Below are 20,193 nucleotides of genomic sequence, written 5' to 3'. Positions count from 1 at the left end.
TCTGGACACGTTTTCTGGACACGTTTTCTGGACACGTTTTCTGGACACGTTTTCTGGACACGTTTTCTGGACACGTTTTCTGGACACGTTTTCTGGACACGTTTTCTGGACAAGTTTTCTGGACAAGTTTTCTGGACAAGTTTTCTGGACAAGTTTTCTGTACAGGTTTTTTGTACAGGTTTTCTGTACAGGTTTTCTGTACAGGTTTTCTGTACAGGTTTTCTGTACAAGTTTTCTGTACAAGTTTTCTGTACAAGTTTTCTGTACAAGTTTTCTGAACAACTTTTCTGTACAAGTTTTCTGTACATTGTGCAAACGATCCAACAGGTTAATCTGTCTTTTCTTCCATTTATTTATTGCTTATTGTGTCCCTCTCCCCTCTTACAATTAAACGCACAATATACATTTACCCACGCCGCTGTCGTTTGTCAGACACGGCTGCACATCAAGCGTCAACCAAATTATTGTTCAGAAATACAAGCGTGCCAAAATATTGGTGCACAAACTAAATTTGATGATTATATATAATTACTCCTGTGCTCGTGAGGTATCCCCAAAGTGTGGCATCTCCCCTCACTCGAGGCTCATCCTGCGAAGTTCATCTATGGTTGAACCTCAGTCCTTGGGGAGGCCCGTTCCCATTACAAAAATATCTACCATATAAAATACAATGTCAGTTTGTATGTTTGTACAGATGTCTGTCCTCCTTCATAAAGATAGATTTGGAATTCAAATCTTTTAACACGAATTTGTGTTCAATACGGTCTGTTTTTGCGGATAAAACAAACTTAACATTTTCCATAAAAGAGTAATTATGTTTCTTGTATTGAAATTGTAGATGAATCGTCTTTGACTTCAAAGATCTTTGATTTCAAGACGTTGAATCGTCTTCCAAACCGAGCCTCAAGAGCGGTGTACAGGAGCGTTTTTTAAAAGAACAATAAATATAAGGGGCAGGGAGGTGAAATTGACTGCACATGATGTGAAACACATGCAGACTAAAACGAATGTTCATTTACATCCGTATGATGTCCAATAAATAAAGGAGATATAAGCACACCTGACACTCGGCCGAGGCTTCAAACTTTGGCACGCTCACGAGGCTGCACCATCAAATAAACTGTTCCAACCCATCCTATTTGACGGGCTTTTTACTAGTACCGTCTATAAAACGCAATTCTTGGTTGGGTTTCCAATTTCTGAATACATGTATGTACTTGTAAGGTACGGTAAATAACAAAATAACGAGAGCATTACTTGGACTATTGTCACTATCCCATTCCTAGAACATTATGACCACCCCTCGTCACTTATTATAAAGTTCCGAATTACTCGGACGAGTAATTTCCAAATCTTGCTTAATTTAAATAAATAAATAAATAAATAAAAAAACATTACAAAGCATAATCTTATTTTAAAATACTAGGGCATGCCCGTACTATATATATATCTAAAATTATATCCCCCCCCTCTATTTACATGAAATGGTTTGGTCCATTCGCAAAGCCAAAGCGAACGGCTTGCGAGTACGGTGACAATCCCCCCCCTCTATTTACATGAAATGGTTTGGTCCAAAGCGAACGGCTTGCGAGTACGGTGACAATCCCCCCCCCTCTATTTACATGAAATGGTTTGGTCCAAAGCGAACGGCTTGCGGGGTTTGGTAAAGAAATCGCCATAGCTCGGTAACTACTTCTCCGATTAATATGAAACCTTGAAAAGGCACATCCTCGGGTCCCCAGCAATATACCTGGCAAGTTTCAAGTATATCGGACCCGTGGTTGTCGAGAAACAGCGGTCACAGACAAACAAACAAACACACAGACACACAGACACACAGAGATTACTGGAATTATAGATAGATGTTCATCATCCAAGGGTTACCGCAAAACCTGTGCAATGTGGCCACCTGCTCTGCTTCGCCCGTATAATGAAAACGGCATTAAACAGGCGTTTGTGTGCAATCAAGGTTGTTCATATATTAAACAGTATCCTAATGTCTGGGAAAAATTGGCCACATAAGACAGGTGACATAAAAAATTGACAATATAATACAAAATTTCATTCCATTCCTTTATCCACAGACGTCCCTTTACAAATTTTAAGTACAATGTTTTAAAAAACCATGTGGCTCAGGCATGCTTTGGCAGATGGCCTCATTCCTTCGCTAGCCATAGATCTACATATTACGTCTGCAAAGTGTTCGACGGAACTTATAGGGGAATTTAGAAGGGGGGAATTGGGAGAGGAAAAAGGGAATGAGATTTGAAGGAGGAAGGAAGAGGTACATGCCAGATAAACGTGTGGAAGCGGGAGGGGTTAAAACCCATGCTTTTTGCACTTTTGCACGGGAGGGGTTAAACTCGTGATAATAAATACAAACAGGACAGATTTTTACCCCTATCCATTTCCACTGAAGACCCTGAATCATAACCCCACGTTCAGGACAATTTGACAGATCTACAATGTGCAGCGATGGCCCGATGGAATTTGAGGTACGGAACTTTTTTTCTCCTTCCCACATTTTCACATCCAAGTCTAGATAATCTCCTCCACCTTGGAATGCTTCCAAAGAAGCGAAAAACTTTTTGCGCCGACACTCCATTCCAGGCACGACCCAAATGCACCGAGCACTAGACCGAAGCAGACAGCTGGGCACCAGATGGGCAGCCTGCCCCCAAAACAAACCGCCAGGCACAAGCTGCGCGATTCAAGCCCGGGTGTTATGGCTCCGTGAGCCAATGACTGGTGGCCCGGTGTTCCGACGGCTGCGAAGTGAAGCACTGATGGACAGGCATGCCGAGACAATGTAAAAGGTCAAGGCTTGACCCCCACAGCATGCACTTGCTGCTGTGGAAAGCAAATACTTGGCACAGATGTCCCGTGACCCTGGCAGGGCTCATGGAAGGTGAAACCATCTCTGAGGGGTCCGGGTCATCTTCCCCTCCAGAACTCGGTGCCCATTTTTAAAAGTTGGGCAGAACGGCCTCCAACGTGCACAATTCATTTTATTTCATTACAGGTGTTGAGGCTTGAGGATAGAATGTGCAACAGGAGGCAAAGGGTCAACAGACACAAGGAGGGGCAAAGGGGGAGAGAGGAGATGAGCTGCAAATGAATGAAGGTTAGGAGTGGGGGTAGTTTGGAGCAGTGTTCTCAACAGGTATCCTAAAGTTCAGCAATATAAATAATTAGCAAGGTAAGTTGTTAGGATCTTCCACGTTCATCCATTACCTGGTGGATAATATCACAGGAATTATATAATTATGACTCTTAACATTATTAATGATGGGGTTTGAACCACAGAGGTCAAATTAGTAATGTGTGACCTGACCAGGCACGTCTTTTCCAGCAGTCCATGGTTTTTTTTCTTCTAGAATGGAAGGTTCATGTCTTTTAACAGAACTTTGTGACGTTATAATTGCAGAAATTAAACTGAGCATGTACCAATTCAACCTCCCCACCCCACCTGTCTGATCTACTAATAGTATTCAAGCAACACCCACCCCACCGGGCCCTCTGAGACTGAGAACACCTGGGTTTCGTACCTTTCATCTGATTGTTCATGTCCAACTCCTCCCTGCGCAGGTTCTTCCCACGACGGTTACAGGGACCACTCAGACAACCTTGGTGATTCTTTCGAGGACACGACAGGTAGCGGAGAGTCAGGTAGAGCGACGAGGAAGACGAAGAAGAAGAATCGCACCTGAGTTGACGAGAAGTTCCAAAAGATCGAGGGGATCAATGAGGAGCGAAGAGGAAGAGCGAATTAAAGAAACGAACATGAAACACCGAAGTCGGAAACCTCCGGGCATTGAAAACTCTAAAGTTGAGCTCGGGAGCAGGTGTTGGGTCAGATGGGGAAACAAAGGCCTCGGGCGGACGCCTACCTGGTAGTCGGAGCAGCGAACTCGAGATAAAGGTCCAGCTCCAGACGTAAAGCGTTCACTGCTTCAGGACGCATTCGTCCTCCACTCGAACGCGATTGGACGGCGCTGGGAGACGGTGGGCGGGGACAAGCGGAGGGCGGAGCCTGGCGTGGCCAGAGGCAGCACGGTTGAGGGAGGAGGTGCAGGTTGGGGTGATGGGTGCTGGTGATACGGGTGGGGTGGAGAAAAAGGAAGGATGCAAAAACATAACGAGTGAAAAAAGAACGAATGGGATAGAAATTTAGAAACTCCTCCCGCGTTACTTTAGCGACAAGGGTAATTTATACAAGGTTGAGTTTGCTCATAAGCTTACGTATTCCAAGAGTCGAGGCTCATTTAAATAGGTAAAGCACAAACTCCCCAAAGGTAACAGCTGGCACACACGTTGACACACGTTGGACGTTTCTAAGTTTGAAAAAGTTTAAAAGTAAATGAAAAGAGAGTTATGGGAGAGTTGGGGCTGATAGGATGAGGAGTTGGACAGGAGGAAAACAAATACGCCAATAAACTTGCGTACATAATAAATAAATGCCCCCCTTTCACGTGCATGGTGCACCGACGTGCAACACGATATTAATTAGTGGCTTCTTCGTCCTTCCCACATAAATTACCGCTCTACGAACCTTTCAATCCCTTGGTATGGTTCTTAGATAAGTTGTTGAATCGTCGTTTTATCGTTGGGGCACGCAGAATGAATAACGGAGTGATTCATTCTCTTGAAATCCTGCACAATCTGCTCGGATGAACGACAAGCCTCTCTGCCTCTCTCTGCCTCTTCTCTCTGCCTCTTCTCTCTGCCTCTCTCTCTCTCTGCCTCTTCTCTCTGCCTCTCTCTCTCTCGCTCTCTCTCTGCCTCTCTCTGCCTCTCTCTCTCTGCCTCTTTCTCTCTCTGCCTCTTTCTCTCTCTGCCTCTCTCTCTCTCTGCCTCTCTCTCTGCCTCTCTCTGCCTCTCTCTCTGCCTCTCTCTCTCTCTCTGCCCCTCTCTCTCTGCCTCTCTCTCTCTCTGCCTCTCTCTGCCTCTCTCTGCCTCTCTCTCTCTGCCTCTCTCTCTCTCTCTCTCTCTGCCTCTCTCTCTCCCTCTGCCTCTCTCTCTGCCTCTCTCTCTTTGCCTCTCTCTCTTTGCCTCTCTCTCTCTCTCTGTCTCTCTCTCTCTGCCTCTCTCTCTCTGCCTCTCTCTCTGTCTCTCTCTCTCTCTCTCTCTCTGCCTCTCTCTCTCTCTCTGTCTGTCTTTCTCTCTGCCTCTCTCTGCATGCCGGCGCAAGCTCCGCCCCTTTCCCCTCCCACCCCATCCCCCTTCCTCCCCGCAAGCCTGGGCAAGCTCCACCCCTTGCTCCTCGCACCGGCCCGTCCTCCATCCTTCCCCAGAATCTGGGCAAGCTCCGCTCCCTGCCCCTCCCACCGGCCCACCACGTCCTCCTCCCTCCCCGCAAGCCCAGGCAGCTCACACATTAACGGTTGTCGGCAAACCTGAAAACCAACAAGTCTCATCAACTCATTATCCCCACGCGTTTTGAAAAAAGCGGGACATGTTGTAATCGGCTCCGTCCGTCTGTCACGATATCTACTCGACTCTTCCGAAATGGTTTGGGAGATGTCAGAAACGTCACGATATCAAATACCAAAAATACAATTATGGGAACTTTTATAACATTTTTTCATAAAACTTTGTATATGGAATAAACGCATCAAATATGCAACAATTTTTGGGGATTTGACTCCAGGTTAATGCCCCAAGTAGGGTTGGGGGACCTGGGGTAACTGGGGTCAAAACGTGGAAACTGACCGAATTTGATATTAGACCATTCCTAATGGAACTTTTTCCAACTTTAAACTTTGCTTTAGGGGGGAAGTGTGCGGATTTGCGATGTTATGCCATCGACTTGGAAGTAGTTCGGATTGTTTTAACCTCAACTCATTCAGATTGTTTTAAACTCATCAACTCATTCAGATTGTATTAAACTCATCCACTCATTTGGATTGTTTTAAACTCATCAACTCATTCAGATTGTTTTAAACTCATCCACTCATTTGGATTGTTTTAAACTCCCAACCCATTCGGATTGTTTTAACCTCAACTCATTCAGATTGTTTTAAACTCATCAACTCATTCAGATTGTTTTAAACTCATCCACTCATTCGGATTGTTTTAACCTCATCCACTCATTTGGATTGTTTTAAACTCATCAACTCATTCGGATTGTTTTGAACTCATCAACTCATTCAGATTGTTTTAAACTCATCAACTCATTCGGATTGTTTTGAACTCATCAACTCATTCAGATTGTTTTAAACTCATCCACTCATTCGGATTGTTTTAAACTCATCCACTCATTCAGATTGTTTTAAACTCATCAACTCATTCAGATTGTTTTAAACTCATCAACTCATTCGGATTGTTTTGAACTCATCAACTCATTCAGATTGTTTTAAACTCATCAACTCATTCGGATTGTTTTGAACTCAGCAACTCATTCAGATTGTTTTAAACTCATCAACTCATTCGGATTGTTTTGAACTCATCAACTCATTCAGATTGTTTTAAACTCATCAACTCATTCGGATTGTTTTGAACTCATCAACTCATTCAGATTGTTTTAAACTCATCAACTCATTCGGATTGTTTTGAACTCATCAACTCATTCAGATTGTTTTAAACTCATCAACTCATTCGGATTGTTTTGAACTCATCAACTCATTCAGATTGTTTTAAACTCATCAACTCATTCGGATTGTTTTGAACTCATCAACTCATTCAGATTGTTTTAAACTCATCAACTCATTCGGATTGTTTTGAACTCATCAACTCATTCAGATTGTTTTAAACAAATCAACTCATTCGGATTGTTTTGAACTCATCAACTCATTCAGATTGTTTTAAACTCATCAACTCATTCGGATTGTTTTAAACTCATCAACTCATTCGGATTGTTTTAAACTCATCCACTCATTTGGATTGTTTTAAACTCCCAACCCATTCGGATTGTTTTAAACTCAGCAACTCATTCGGATTGTTTTAAACTCATCAACTCATTCGGATTGTTTTAACCTCAACTCATTCAGATTGTTTTAAACTCATCAACTCATTCAGATTGTTTTAAACTCATCCACTCATTCGGATTGTTTTAACCTCATCCACTCATTTGGATTGTTTTAAACTCATCAACTCATTCAGATTGTTTTAAACTCATCCACTCATTCGGATTGTTTTAACCTCATCCACTCATTCAGATTGTTTTAAACTCATCAACTCATTCAGATTGTTTTAAACTCATCAACTCATTCAGATTGTTTTAAACTCATCAACTCATTCAGATTGTTTTAAACTCATCAACTCATTTGGATTGTATTAAACTCATCAACTCATTTGGATTGTATTAAACTCATCAACTCATTTGGATTGTTTTAAACTCATCAACTCATTCAGATTGTTTTAAACTCATTAACTCATTCGGATTGTTTTAAACTCATCCACTCATTTGGATTGTTTTAAACTCATCCACTCATTTGTATTGTTTTAAACTCATCAACTCATTCAGATTGTTTTAAACTCCCAACTCATTCAGATTGTTTTAAACTCATCAACTCATTTGGATTGTTTTAAACTCAACAACTCATTCAGATTGTTTTAAACTCATCAACTCATTCGGGTTGTTTTAAACTCATCCACTCATTTGGATTGTTTTAAACTCATCAACTCATTCGGATTGTTTTTTTCCTCATCAACTCATTCGGATTGTTTTAAACTCATCAACTCATTCAGATTGTTTTAAACTCATCAACTCATTCAGATTGTTTTAAACTCATCCACTCATTTAGATTGTTTTAAACTCATCAACTCATTCGGATTGTTTTAAACTCCCAACTCATTCGGATTGTTTTAAACTCCCAACCCATTCAGATTGTTTTAAACTCCCAACTCATTCGGATTGTTTTAAACTCATCCACTCATTTGGATTGTTTTAAACTCATCAACTCATTCGGATTGTTTTAAACTCATCAACTCATTCAGATTGTTTTAACCTCATCAACTCATTCGGATTGTTTTAAACTCATCCACTCATTCAGATTGTTTTAAACTCATCAACTCATTCGGATTGTTTTGAACTCATCAACTCATTCAGATTGTTTTAAACTCATCAACTCATTCGGATTGTTTTAAACTCATCCACTCATTCAGATTGTTTTAAACTCATCAACTCATTCGGATTGTTTTGAACTCATCAACTCATTCAGATTGTTTTAAACTCATCAACTCATTTGGATTGTTTTAAACTCATCCACTCATTCACATTGTTTTAAACTCATCAACTCATTCGGATTGTTTTAAACTCATCCACTCATTCAGATTGTTTTAAACTCATCAACTCATTCGGATTGTTTTGAACTCATCAACTCATTCAGATTGTTTTAAACTCATCAACTCATTTGGATTGTTTTAAACTCCCAACCCATTCGGATTGTTTTAACCTCATCAACTCATTCAGATTGTTTTAAACTCCCAACTCATTTGGATTGTTTTAAACTCATCAACTCATTCAGATTGTTTTAAACTCATCCACTCATTTGGATTGTTTTAAACTCATCAACTCATTCAGATTGTTTTAAACTCATCAACTCATTCGGATTGTTTTAAACTCATCAACGCATTTGGATTGTTTTAAACTCATCAACTCATTCAGATTGTTTTAAACTCATCAACTCATTCAGATTGTTTTAAACTCATCAACTCATTCAGATTGTTTTAAACTCATCAACTCATTCAGATTGTTTTAAACTCATCAACTCATTCGGATTGTTTTAACCTCATCAACTCATTCGGATTGTTTTTTTCCTCATCAACTCATTCGGATTGTTTTAAACTCATCAACTCATTCAGATTGTTTTAAACTCATCAACTCATTCAGATTGTTTTAAACTCATCCACTCATTTGGATTGTTTTAAACTCATCAACTCATTCAGATTGTTTTAAACTCCCAACTCATTCGGATTGTTTTAAACTCCCAACCCATTCAGATTGTTTTAAACTCCCAACTCATTCGGATTGTTTTAAACTCATCCACTCATTTGGATTGTTTTAAACTCATCAACTCATTCGGATTGTTTTAAACTCATCAACTCATTCAGATTGTTTTAAACTCCCAACCCATTCGGATTGTTTTAACCTCATCAACTCATTCAGATTGTTTTAAACTCCCAACTCATTTGGATTGTTTTAAACTCATCAACTCATTCAGATTGTTTTAAACTCATCCACTCATTTGGATTGTTTTAAACTCATCAACTCATTCAGATTGTTTTAAACTCATCAACTCATTTGGATTGTTTTAAACTCATCAACTCATTCAGATTGTTTTAAACTCATCAACTCATTCAGATTGTTTTAAACTCATCAACTCATTCAGATTGTTTTAAACTCATCAACTCATTCAGATTGTTTTAAACTCATCAACTCATTCAGATTGTTTTAAACTCATCAACTCATTCAGATTGTTTTAAACTCATCAACTCATTTGGATTGTTTTAAACTCATCAACTCATTTGGATTGTTTTAAACTCACAACTCATTCAGATTGTTTTAAACTCATCCACTCATTTGGATTGTTTTAAACTCATCAACTCATTCAGATTGTTTTAAACTCATCCACTAATTTCGATTGTTTTGAACTCATCAACTCATTCAGATTGTTTTAAACTCATCCACTCATTTGGATTGTTTTAAACTCATCAACTCATTTGGATTGTTTTAAACTCATCAACTCATTTGGATTGTTTTAAACTCATCAACTCATTCAGATTGTTTTGAACTCATCCACTCATTTGGATTGTTTTAAACTCATCAACTCATTCAGATTGTTTTAAACTCATCAACTCATTCAGATTGTTTTAAACTCATCAACTCATTCAGATTGTTTTAAACTCATCAACTCATTTGGATTGTTTCAAACTCATCAACTCATTCAGATTGTTTTAAACTCATCAACTCATTCAGATTGTTTTAAACTCATCCACTCATTTAGATTGTTTTAAACTCATCAACTCATTCAGATTGTTTTAAACTCATCAACTCATTTGGATTGTTTTAAACTCATCAACTCATTCAGATTGTTTTAAACTCATCAACTCATTCAGATTGTTTTAAACTCATCCACTCATTTGGATTGTTTTAAACTCATCAACTCATTCAGATTGTTTTAAACTCATCAACTCATTCAGATTGTTTTAAACTCATCAACTCATTCAGATTGTTTTAAACTCATCCACTCATTTGGATTGTTTTAAACTCATCAACTCATTCAGATTGTTTTAAACTCATCAACTCATTTGGATTGTTTCAAACTCATCAACTCATTCAGATTGTTTTAAACTCATCAACTCATTCAGATTGTTTTAAACTCATCCACTCATTTAGATTGTTTTAAACTCATCAACTCATTCAGATTGTTTTAAACTCATCAACTCATTTGGATTGTTTTAAACTCATCAACTCATTTGGATTGTTTTAAACTCATCAACTCATTCGGATTGTTTTAAACTCATCCTCTCATTTGGATTGTTTTAAACTCATCAACTCATTCAGATTGTTTTAAACTCATCAACTCATTTGGATTGTTTTAAACTCATCAACTCATTCAGATTGTTTTGAACTCATCCACTCATTTGGATTGTTTTAAACTCATCAACTCATTCAGATTGTTTTGAACTCATCCACTCATTTGGATTGTTTTAAACTCATCAACTCATTCAGATTGTTTTGAACTCATCAACTCATTCAGATTGTTTTAAACTCATCAACTCATTCAGATTGTTTTGAACTCATCCACTCATTTGGATTGTTTTAAACTCATCAACTCATTCAGATTGTTTTAAACTCATCAACTCATTCAGATTGTTTTAAACTCATCAACTCATTCAGATTGTTTTGAACTCATCCACTCATTTGGATTGTTTTAAACTCATCAACTCATTCAGATTGTTTTAAACTCATCAACTCATTCAGATTGTTTTAAACTCATCAACTCATTCAGATTGTTTTAAACTCATCAACTCATTCAGATTGTTTTAAACTCATCAACTCATTCAGTTTGTTTTAAACTCATCAACTCATTCAGATTGTTTTAAACTCATCAACTCATTCAGATTGTTTTAAACTCATCAACTCATTTGGATTGTTTTAAACTCCCAACTCATTCGGATTGTTTTAAACTCCCAACCCATTCAGATTGTTTTAAACTCCCAACTCATTCGGATTGTTTTAAACTCATCAACTCATTCAGATTGTTTTGAACTCATCCACTCATTTGGATTGTTTTAAACGCATCAACTCATTCAGATTGTTTTAAACTCATCAACTCATTCAGATTGTTTTAAACTCATCAACTCATTCAGATTGTTTTAAACTCATCAACTCATTCAGATTGTTTTAAACTCATCAACTCATTCAGTTTGTTTTAAACTCATCAACTCATTCAGATTGTTTTAAACTCATCAACTCATTCAGATTGTTTTAAACTCATCAACTCATTTGGATTGTTTTAAACTCCCAACTCATTCGGATTGTTTTAAACTCCCAACCCATTCAGATTGTTTTAAACTCATCAACTCATTTGGATTGTTTTAAACTCATCAACTCATTCAGATTGTTTTAAACTCATCAACTCATTCAGATTGTTTTAAACTCATCAACTCATTCAGATTGTTTTAAACTCATCCACTCATTTGGATTGTTTTAAACTCATCAACTCATTTGGATTGTTTTAAACTCATCAACTCATTTGGATTGTTTTAAACTCATCAACTCATTTGGATTGTTTTAAACTCATCCACTCATTTGGATTGTTTTAAACTCATCAACTCATTTGGATTGTTTTAAACTCATCAACTCATTCAGATTGTTTTAAACTCATCAACTCATTCAGATTGTTTTAAACTCATCCACTCATTTGGATTGTTTTAAACTCATCAACTCATTTGGATTGTTTTAAACTCATCAACTCATTCAGATTGTTTTAAACTCATCAACTCATTCAGATTGTTTTAAACTCATCAACTCATTTGGATTGTTTTAAACTCATCAACTCATTCAGATTGTTTTAAACTCATCAACTCATTTGGATTGTTTTAAACTCATCCACTCATTTGGATTGTTTTAAACTCATCAACTCATTTGGATTGTTTTAAACTCATCAACTCATTCAGATTGTTTTAAACTCATCAACTCATTCAGATTGTTTTAAACTCATCCACTCATTTGGATTGTTTTAAACTCATCAACTCATTTGGATTGTTTTAAACTCATCAACTCATTTGGATTGTTTCAAACTCATCAACTCATTCAGATTGTTTTAAACTCATCAACTCATTCAGATTGTTTTAAACTCATCAACTCATTCAGATTGTTTTAAACTCATCAACTCATTCAGATTGTTTTAAACTCATCAACTCATTCAGATTGTTTTAAACTCATCAACTCATTCAGTTTGTTTTAAACTCATCAACTCATTCAGATTGTTTTAAACTCATCAACTCATTCAGATTGTTTTAAACTCATCCACTCATTTGGATTGTTTTAAACTCTTCAACTCATTCAGATTGTTTTAAACTCATCCACTCATTTGGATTGTTTTAAACTCATCAACTCATTCAGATTGTTTTAAACTAATCAACTCATTTGGATTGTTTTAAACTCATCCACTCATTTGGATTGTTTTAAACTCATCAACTCATTCAGATTGTTTTAAACTCATCAACTCATTCAGATTGTTTTAAACTCATCAACTCATTTGGATTGTTTTAAACTCATAAACTCATTCAGATTGTTTTAAACTCATCAACTCATTTGGATTGTTTAAACTCATCAACTCATTCAGATTGTGTTAAACTCATCAACTCATTTGGATTGTCTTAAACTCATCCACTCATTTGGATTGTTTTAAACTCATCAACTCATTCAGATTGTTTTAAACTCATCAACTCATTTGGATTGTTTTAAACTCATCCACTCATTTGGATTGTTTTAAACTCATCAACTCATTCAGATTGTTTTAAACTCATCAACTCATTCAGATTGTTTTAAACTCATCAACTCATTTGGATTGTTTTAAACTCATCAACTCATTCAGATTGTTTTAAACTCATCCACTCATTTGGATTGTTTTAAACTCATCAACTCATTCAGATTGTTTTAAACTCATCAACTCATTTGGATTGTTTTAAACTCATCAACTCATTCAGATTGTTTTAAACTCATCCACTCATTTGGATTGTTTTAAACTCATCAACTCATTCAGATTGTTTTAAACTCATCAACTCATTTGGATTGTTTTAAACTCATCAACTCATTCAGATTGTTTTAAACTCATCAACTCATTTGGATTGTTTTAAACTCATCAACTCATTTGTATTGTTTTAAACTCATCAACTCATTCAGATTGTTTTCAACTCATCAACTCATTCGGATTGTTTTAAACTCATCAAGTCATTCGGATTGTTTTAAACTCATCAACTCATTCGGATTGTTTTAAACTCATCAACTCATTTGTCTTGTTTTAAACTCATCAACTCATTCGGATTGTTTTAAACTCATCAACTCATTTGTATTGCTTTTAACTCATCAACTCATTTGGATTGTTTTAAACTCATCAACTCATTCAGATTGTTTTAAACTCATCAACTCATTTGGATTGTTTTAAACTCATCAACGCATTCAGATTGTTTTAAAGTCATCAACTCATTTGGATTGTTTTAAACTCATCAACTCATTTGTATTGTTTTAAACTCATCAACTCATTCAGATTGTTTTAAACTCATCAACTCATTCAGATTGTTTTAAACTCATCAACTCATTCGGATTGTTTTAAACTCATCCACTCATTTGGATTGTTTTAAACTCATCAACGCATTCAGATTGTTTTAAAGTCATCAACTCATTTGGATTGTTTTAAACTCATCAACTCATTTGTATTGTTTTAAACTCATCAACTCATTCAGATTGTTTTAAACTCATCCACTCATTTGGATTGTTTTAAACTCATCAACTCATTCAGATTGTTTTAAACTCATCCACTCATTTGGATTGTTTTAAACTCATCAACTCATTCAGATTGTTTTAAACTCATCAACTCATTCAGATTGTTTTGAACTCATCCACTCATTTGGATTGTTTTAAACTCATCAACTCATTCGGATTGTTTTAAACTCATCAACTCATTCGGATTGTTTTAAACTCATCAACTCATTCAGATTGTTTTAAACTCATCCACTCATTCGGATTGTTTTAAACTCAACAACTCATTCAGATTGTTTTAAACTCATCCACTCATTTGGATTGTTTTAAACTCATCAACTCATTCAGATTGTTTTAAACTCATCAACTCATTCAGATTGTTTTAAACTCAACAACTCATTCAGATTGTTTTAAACTCATCAACTCATTCAGATTGTTTTAAACTCAACAACTCATTCAGATTGTTTTAAACTCATCCACTCATTTGGATTGTTTTAAACTCATCAACTCATTCAGATTGTTTTAAACTCATCAACGCATTCAGATTGTTTTAAAGTCATCAACTCATTTGGATTGTTTTAAACTCATCAACTCATTTGTATTGTTTTAAACTCATCAACTCATTCAGATTGTTTTAAACTCATCCACTCATTTGGATTGTTTTAAACTCATCAACTCATTCAGATTGTTTTAAACTCATCCACTCATTTGGATTGTTTTAAACTCATCAACTCATTCAGATTGTTTTAAACTCATCAACTCATTCAGATTGTTTTGAACTCATCCACTCATTTGGATTGTTTTAAACTCATCAACTCATTCGGATTGTTTTAAACTCATCAACTCATTCGGATTGTTTTAAACTCATCAACTCATTCAGATTGTTTTAAACTCATCCACTCATTCGGATTGTTTTAAACTCAACAACTCATTCAGATTGTTTTAAACTCATCCACTCATTTGGATTGTTTTAAACTCATCAACTCATTCAGATTGTTTTAAACTCATCAACTCATTCAGATTGTTTTAAACTCAACAACTCATTCAGATTGTTTTAAACTCATCAACTCATTCAGATTGTTTTAAACTCAACAACTCATTCAGATTGTTTTAAACTCATCCACTCATTTGGATTGTTTTAAACTCATCAACTCATTCAGATTGTTTTAAACTCATCAACTCATTCAGATTGTTTTAAACTCATCAACTCATTCAGATTGTTTTAAACTCAACAACTCATTCAGATTGTTTTAAACTCATCCACTCATTTGGATTGTTTTAAACTCATCACCTCATTCGGATTGTTTTAAACTCATCAACTCATTCAGATTGTTTTAAACTCATCCTCTCATTTGGATTGTTTTAAACTCATCAACTCATTCAGATTGTTTTAAACTCATCAACTCATTTGGATTGTTTTAAACTCATCAACTCATTCAGATTGTTTTAAACTCATCAACTCATTCAGATTGTTTTAAACTCATCACCTCATTTGGATTGTTTTAAACTCATCACCTCATTCGGATTGTTTTAAACTCATCAACTCATTCAGATTGTTTTAAACTCATCCTCTCATTTGGATTGTTTTAAACTCATCAACTCATTCAGATTGTTTTAAACTCATCAACTCATTTGGATTGTTTTAAACTCATCAACTCATTCAGATTGTTTTAAACTCATCAACTCATTCAGATTGTTTTAAACTCATCACCTCATTTGGATTGTTTTAAACTCATCAACTCATTCAGATTGTTTTAAACTCATCAACTCATTTGGATTGTTTTAAACTCATCAACTCATTCAGATTGTTTTAAACTCATCAACTCATTCAGATTGTTTTAAACTCATCAACTCATTCAGATTGTTTTAAACTCATCAACTCATTCAGATTGTTTTAAAGTTATCAACTCATTCAGATTGTTTTAAACTCATCCACTCATTTGGATTGTTTTAAACTCATCAACTCATTCAGATTGTTTTAAACTCATCAACTCATTCAGATTGTTTTAAAGTTAACAACTCATTCAGATTGTTTTAAACTCATCCACTCATTTGGATTGTTTTAAACTCATCAACTCATTCAGATTGTTTTAAACTCATCAACTCATTCAGATTGTTTTAAACTCATCAACTCATTCAGATTGTTTCAAACTCATCAACTCATTCAGATTGTTTTAAACTCAACAACTCATTCAGATTGTTTTCAACTCATCCACTCATTTGGATTGTTTTAAACTCATCAACTCATTCAGATTGTTTTAAACTCATCAACTCATTCAGATTGTTTTAAACTCAACAACTCATTCAGATTGTTTTCAACTCATCCACTCATTTGGATTGTTTTAAACTCATCAACTCATTCAGATTGTTTTAAACTCATCAACTCATTTGGATTGTTTTAAACTCATCAACTCATTCAGATTGTTTTAAACTCATCAACTCATTCAGATTGTTTTAAACTCATCAACTCATTCAGATTGTTTTAAACTCATCAACTCATTTGGATTGTTTTAAACTCATCAACTCATTCAGATTGTTTTAAACTCCCAACTCATTTGGATTGTTTTAAACTCATCAACTCATTCAGATTGTTTTAAACTCATCAACTCATTCAGATTGTTTTAAACTCAACAACTCATTCAGATTGTTTTAAACTCATCCACTCATTTGGATTGTTTTAAACTCATCAACTCATTCAGATTGTTTTAAACTCATCAACTCATTTGGATTGTTTTAAACTCATCAACTCATTCAGATTGTTTTAAACTCATCAACTCATTTGGATTGTTTTAAACTCCTCAACTCATTCGGATTGTTTTAAACTCATCCACTCATTTGGATTGTTTTAAACTCATCAACTCATTTGGATTGTTTTAAACTCCTCAACTCATTCGGATTGTTTTAAACTCATCCACTCATTCAGATTGTTTTAAACTCATCAACTCATTTGGATTGTTTTAAACTCCTCAACTCATTCGGATTGTTTTAAACTCATCAACTCATTTGGATTGTTTTAAACTCATCAACTCATTCAGATTGTTTTAAACTCATCAACTCATTCAGATTGTTTTAAACTCCCAACTCATTTGGATTGTTTTAAACTCATCAACTCATTCAGATTGTTTTAAACTCATCAACTCATTTGGATTGTTTTAAACTCATCAACTCATTCAGATTGTTTTAAACTCATCAACTAATTTGGATTGTTTTAAACTCATCAACTCATTCAGATTGTTTTAAACTCATCAACTCATTTGGATTGTTTTAAACTCATCAACTCATTCAGATTGTTTTAAACTCATCCACTCATTTGGATTGTTTTAAACTCATCCACTCATTTGGATTGTTTTAAACTCATCAACTCATTCAGATTGTTTTAAACTCATCAACTCATTCAGATTGTTTTAAACTCATCAACTCATTCAGATTGTTTTATACTCATCAACTCATTCAGATTGTTTTATACTCATCAACTCATTCAGATTGTTTTAAACTTAACAACTCATTCAGATTGTTTTAAACTCATCCACTCATTTGGATTGTTTTAAACTCATCAACTCATTCAGATTGTTTTAAACTCATCAACTCATTTGGATTGTTTTAAACTCATCAACTCATTCAGATTGTTTTAAACTCATCAACTCATTTGGATTGTTTTAAACTCATCCACTCATTTGGATTGTTTTAAACTCATCCACTCATTTGGATTGTTTTAAAATCATCAACTCATTCAGATTGTTTTAAACTCATCAACTCATTCAGATTGTTTTAAACTCATCAACTCATTCAGATTGTTTTATACTCATCAACTCATTCAGATTGTTTTAAACTTAACAACTCATTCAGATTGTTTTAAACTCATCCACTCATTTGGATTGTTTTAAACTCATCAACTCATTCAGATTGTTTTATACTCATCAACTCATTCAGATTGTTTTTTACTCATCAACTCATTCAGATTGTTTTAAACTCATCAACTCATTTGGATTGTTTTAAACTCATCAACTCATTCAGATTGTTTTAAACTCATCAACTCATTTGGATTGTTTTAAACTCATCAACTCATTTGGATTGTTTTAAACTCATCAACTCATTCAGATTGTTTTAAACTCATCAACTCATTTGGATTGTTTTAAACTCATCAACTCATTCAGATTGTTTTAAACTCATCAACTCATTTGGATTGTTTTAAACTCATCAACTCATTCAGATTGATTTAAACTCATCAACTCATTTGGATTGTTTTAAACTCATCAACTCATTCGGATTGTTTTAAACTCATCCACTCATTTGGATTGTTTTAAACTCATCAACTCATTCAGATTGTTTTAAACTCATCAACTCATTTGGATTGTTTTAAACGCATCAACTCATTCAGATTGTTTTAAACTCATCAACTCATTCAGATTGTTTTAAACTCATCAACTCATTTGGATTGTTTTAAACTCATCAACTCATTCAGATTGCTTTAAACTCATCAACTCATTCAGATTGTTTTAAACTCATCAACTCATTTGGATTGTTTTAAACTCATCAACTCATTTGGATTGTTTTAAACTCATCAACTCATTCGGATTGTTTTAAACTCATCAACTCATTTGGATTGTTTTAAACTCATCAACTCATTTGGATTGTTTTAAACTCATCCACTCATTTGGATTGTTTTAAACTCATCAACTCATTCAGATTGTTTTAAACTCATCCACTCATTTGGATTGTTTTAAACTCATCAACTCATTCGGATTGTTTTAAACTCATCAACTCATTCAGATTGTTTTAAACTCATCCACTCATTTGGATTGTTTTAAACTCATCAACTCATTCAGATTGTTTTAAACTCATCCACTCATTTGGATTGTTTTAAACTCATCAACTCATTCAGATTGTTTTAAACTCATCAACTCATTTGTATTGTTTTAAACTCATCCACTCATTTGGATTGTTTTAAACTCATCAACTCATTCAGATTGTTTTAAACTCATCAACTCATTTGGATTGTTTTAAACTCAGCAACTCATTCAGATTGTTTTAAACTCATCAACTCATTTGGATTGTTTTAAACTCATCAACTCATTCAGATTGTTTTAAACTCATCAACTCATTTGGATTGTTTTAAACTCATCAACTCATTCAGATTGCTTTAAACTCATCCACTCATTTGGATTGTTTTAAACTCATCAACTCATTTGGATTGTTTTAAACTCATCAACTCATTCAGATTGTTTTAAACTCATCCACTCATTTGGATTGTTTTAAACTCATCAACTCATTCAGATTGTTTTAAACTCATCAACTCATTTGTATTGTTTTAAACTCATCAACTCATTCAGATTGTTTTAAACTCATCCACTCATTTGGATTGTTTTAAACTCATCAACTCATTCAGATTGTTTTATACTCATCAACTCATTTGTATTGTTTTAAACTCATCAACTCATTCAGATTGTTTTAAACTCATCAACTCATTCAGATTGTTTTAAACTCATCAACTCATTCAGATTGTTTTAAACTCATCAACTCATTCAGATTGTTTTAAACTCATCCACTCATTTGGATTGTTTTAAACTCTTCAACTCATTTGGATTGTTTTAAACTCATCAACTCATTTGGATTGTATTAAACTCATCCACTCATTCGGATTGTTTTAAACTCATCAACTCATTCAGATTGTTTTAAACTCATCAACTCATTCAGATTGTTTTAAACTCATCAACTCATTTGGATTGTTTTTAACTCATCAACTCATTCAGATTGTTTTAAACTCATCAACTCATTTGGATTGTTTTAAACTCATCAACTCATTTGGATTGTTTTAAACTCATCAACTCATTCAGATTGTTTTAAACTCATCAACTCATTTGGATTGTTTTAAACTCATCAACTCATTCAGATTGTTTTAAACTCATCCACTCATTTGGATTGTATTAAACTCATCCACTCATTCGGATTGTTTTAAACTCATCAACTCATTCAGATTGTTTTAAACTCATCAACTCATTTGGATTGTTTTAAACTCATCAACTCATTCAGATTGTTTTAAACTCATCAACTCATTCAGATTGTTTTAAATCCCAACTCATTTGGATTGTTTTAAACTCATCAACTCATTCAGATTGTTTTAAACTCCCAACTCATTTGGATTGTTTTAAACTCATCAACTCATTCAGATTGTTTTAAACTCATCCACTCATTTGGATTGTTTTAAACTCATCAACTCATTCAGATTGTTTTAAACTCATCAACTCATTCGGATTGTTTTA

The 20,193-nt window shown here is 34.7% G+C and overlaps 1 protein-coding gene across 2 annotated transcripts in view; it reads right to left on the bottom strand.

Moving 5' to 3' along the window:
- Nucleotides 1-4,716, bottom strand: part of LOC137416538 (uncharacterized) — a 67,166-nt gene extending 62,450 nt beyond the window's left edge. The window contains exons 1-3 of one of the 2 annotated variants that reach the window (XM_068102160.2): nucleotides 4,553-4,716; nucleotides 3,891-4,091; nucleotides 3,549-3,706 (exon numbers count right to left, since the gene is read on the bottom strand). In XM_068102160.2, coding sequence (XP_067958261.2) covers nucleotides 3,549-3,706; nucleotides 3,891-3,964 — 232 coding nt within the window. In that variant the 5' untranslated portion in view covers nucleotides 3,965-4,091; nucleotides 4,553-4,716. Of the gene's footprint in view, nucleotides 1-3,548; nucleotides 3,707-3,890; nucleotides 4,092-4,552 lie in introns of those variants that run through there. The other variant, XM_068102166.2, reaches the window with a different exon arrangement.
- Nucleotides 4,717-20,193: the final 15,477 nt, after the last annotated feature.

Source organism: Myxine glutinosa, chromosome 1 (assembly GCF_964187855.1).
Source record: "Myxine glutinosa chromosome 1, kmMyxGlut1.1, whole genome shotgun sequence".
In the NCBI taxonomy this organism is placed as follows: domain Eukaryota; kingdom Metazoa; phylum Chordata; class Myxini; order Myxiniformes; family Myxinidae; genus Myxine; species Myxine glutinosa.
The sequence above is the reverse complement of the archived record's forward strand: the minus strand, read 5'-3'. Positions and strand labels throughout refer to the sequence as shown.